This window comes from Papaver somniferum, chromosome 9, assembly GCF_003573695.1.
Source record: "Papaver somniferum cultivar HN1 chromosome 9, ASM357369v1, whole genome shotgun sequence".
NCBI classification, from domain to species: Eukaryota; Viridiplantae; Streptophyta; class Magnoliopsida; order Ranunculales; family Papaveraceae; genus Papaver; species Papaver somniferum.
This window is the reverse complement of record NC_039366.1, coordinates 144,102,596-144,104,079: the sequence shown is the minus strand read 5'-3', so window position 1 is coordinate 144,104,079 and position 1,484 is coordinate 144,102,596. Positions and strand designations below refer to the sequence as shown.

General features: G+C 36.4%; 1 protein-coding gene across 1 annotated transcript; it reads right to left on the bottom strand.

The window, feature by feature from the left end:
* Positions 1-480: 480 nt before the first annotated feature.
* LOC113312669 lies at positions 481-1,239 on the bottom strand. The gene has a single exon (XM_026561405.1). It carries the CDS (start codon positions 1,237-1,239, stop codon positions 481-483), a length of 759 nt encoding a protein of 252 aa, XP_026417190.1.
* Positions 1,240-1,484: the final 245 nt, after the last annotated feature.

The following is a 1,484-nucleotide window of genomic DNA, read 5'->3' as shown; positions in this document are numbered from 1 at the left end:
CGAGCCAAGGGCAGCCTTCGTAATAGTCTTTGACTGCTGAGAACGTGTATGGACATGTTCGAGCCAAAGATAACCTTCGTATTTTCCCTTGGATTCGCATACTTAGATACGTACGAGCCAATGAAACTCTTCGTAATTGTCTTTGGCTGTTGAGAATGTGTATAAATACATTCGAGCCAAAGATAAGCTTCAGCTTTGCCCCTGGATGCTCGTACTTAGGTACGTATGATCCAATAACAGCCTTTGTAATTGTCTTTGGCTGTTGAGAATGTATATGAATACATTCGAGCCAAAGATAAGCTTCGTCTTTTCCCATGGATGCTCGTACTTAGGTACGTATGATCCAAGGACAACCTTCGTAATTATCTTTTTTTTTTGCTTAATAATAAAATTTTATTGATTCCAAAGAGTTACAAAAGAGATATAAAAATAATTTTCAAGATGAAAATGCTTACATGCAAGCATTAACAACACTCAAAATCAACCAAATCTATAATATGTAACATCAGGATTTTCCATATGTATCATGAAAGGAGGTATATTTAAGAAAATTCTCTTTTCACCTCTAGATAAAGTAGATCCCATTTTTTCCATACCATCTGCAGAGAAATTGATTTCTCTGTAGCTATGAATAAATGTAAAACTAATAAGAACTTCCACTATTTTGTTCCATCTAGTTTGCACATACCATGGAACTTTTCCAGATGTAAAGGAGTGTATAACTGACATAGAATCAGTCCTAATGCACAGCTGAAAAAATCCCTCACTAATGGCCCATTCACATGCATTTATTACTGCAAAAACCTCTGCTATAAAGTTTGTAGGAATACCCATCCCTCCTGCCATAGCAATCAACACTGTACATGCATTATTTTTTCCTACAAATCCATATCCAGCTTCGCCTGGATTGTTTCTTGAAGCTCCATCACAACACAGAAGAATCTGGTTACCAGTGGGGAAAGAGAAGGAACATTCCTGGATTTTTGATGTCTTCACCTTTCTACATTTCATTCCAAACTTTTTTAGAATCAACAGGTCCTCCACTGTATTCCACATACACCCCTTCATCCTAACTTCACATTCCTTAGTAAGTTGAATAATTCTCTTCTTCATCTCCTCTGCATTTGGATGTATACCATCATATACAACTCTGTTTCTAAGAAGGCACAATTCTTTCATGGTTATGTAAGCAGCAGTCATCCAGATTTCTTGTACTGCTGGACTTTTGAGTTTTGCCATAGTGAATACTTCCTCAATAGATAAAGGATTAAAGAAAGAAAACATACCACCCACCAATTGCCAAATTTTTCACTGAAATTGCAATACCATAGTATGTGCTCAGTAGTATCTTCAGCCTGTCTGCAAAAAGAGCATGTTGAAGCTAGATTAAACTTTTTCTTTCTCATATTTTCATCTGTACTCCAAACCCCTCTCAGTATTTTCCATATGTTGCTTGATATACTAGGATGTATTGAGTTTCTCCA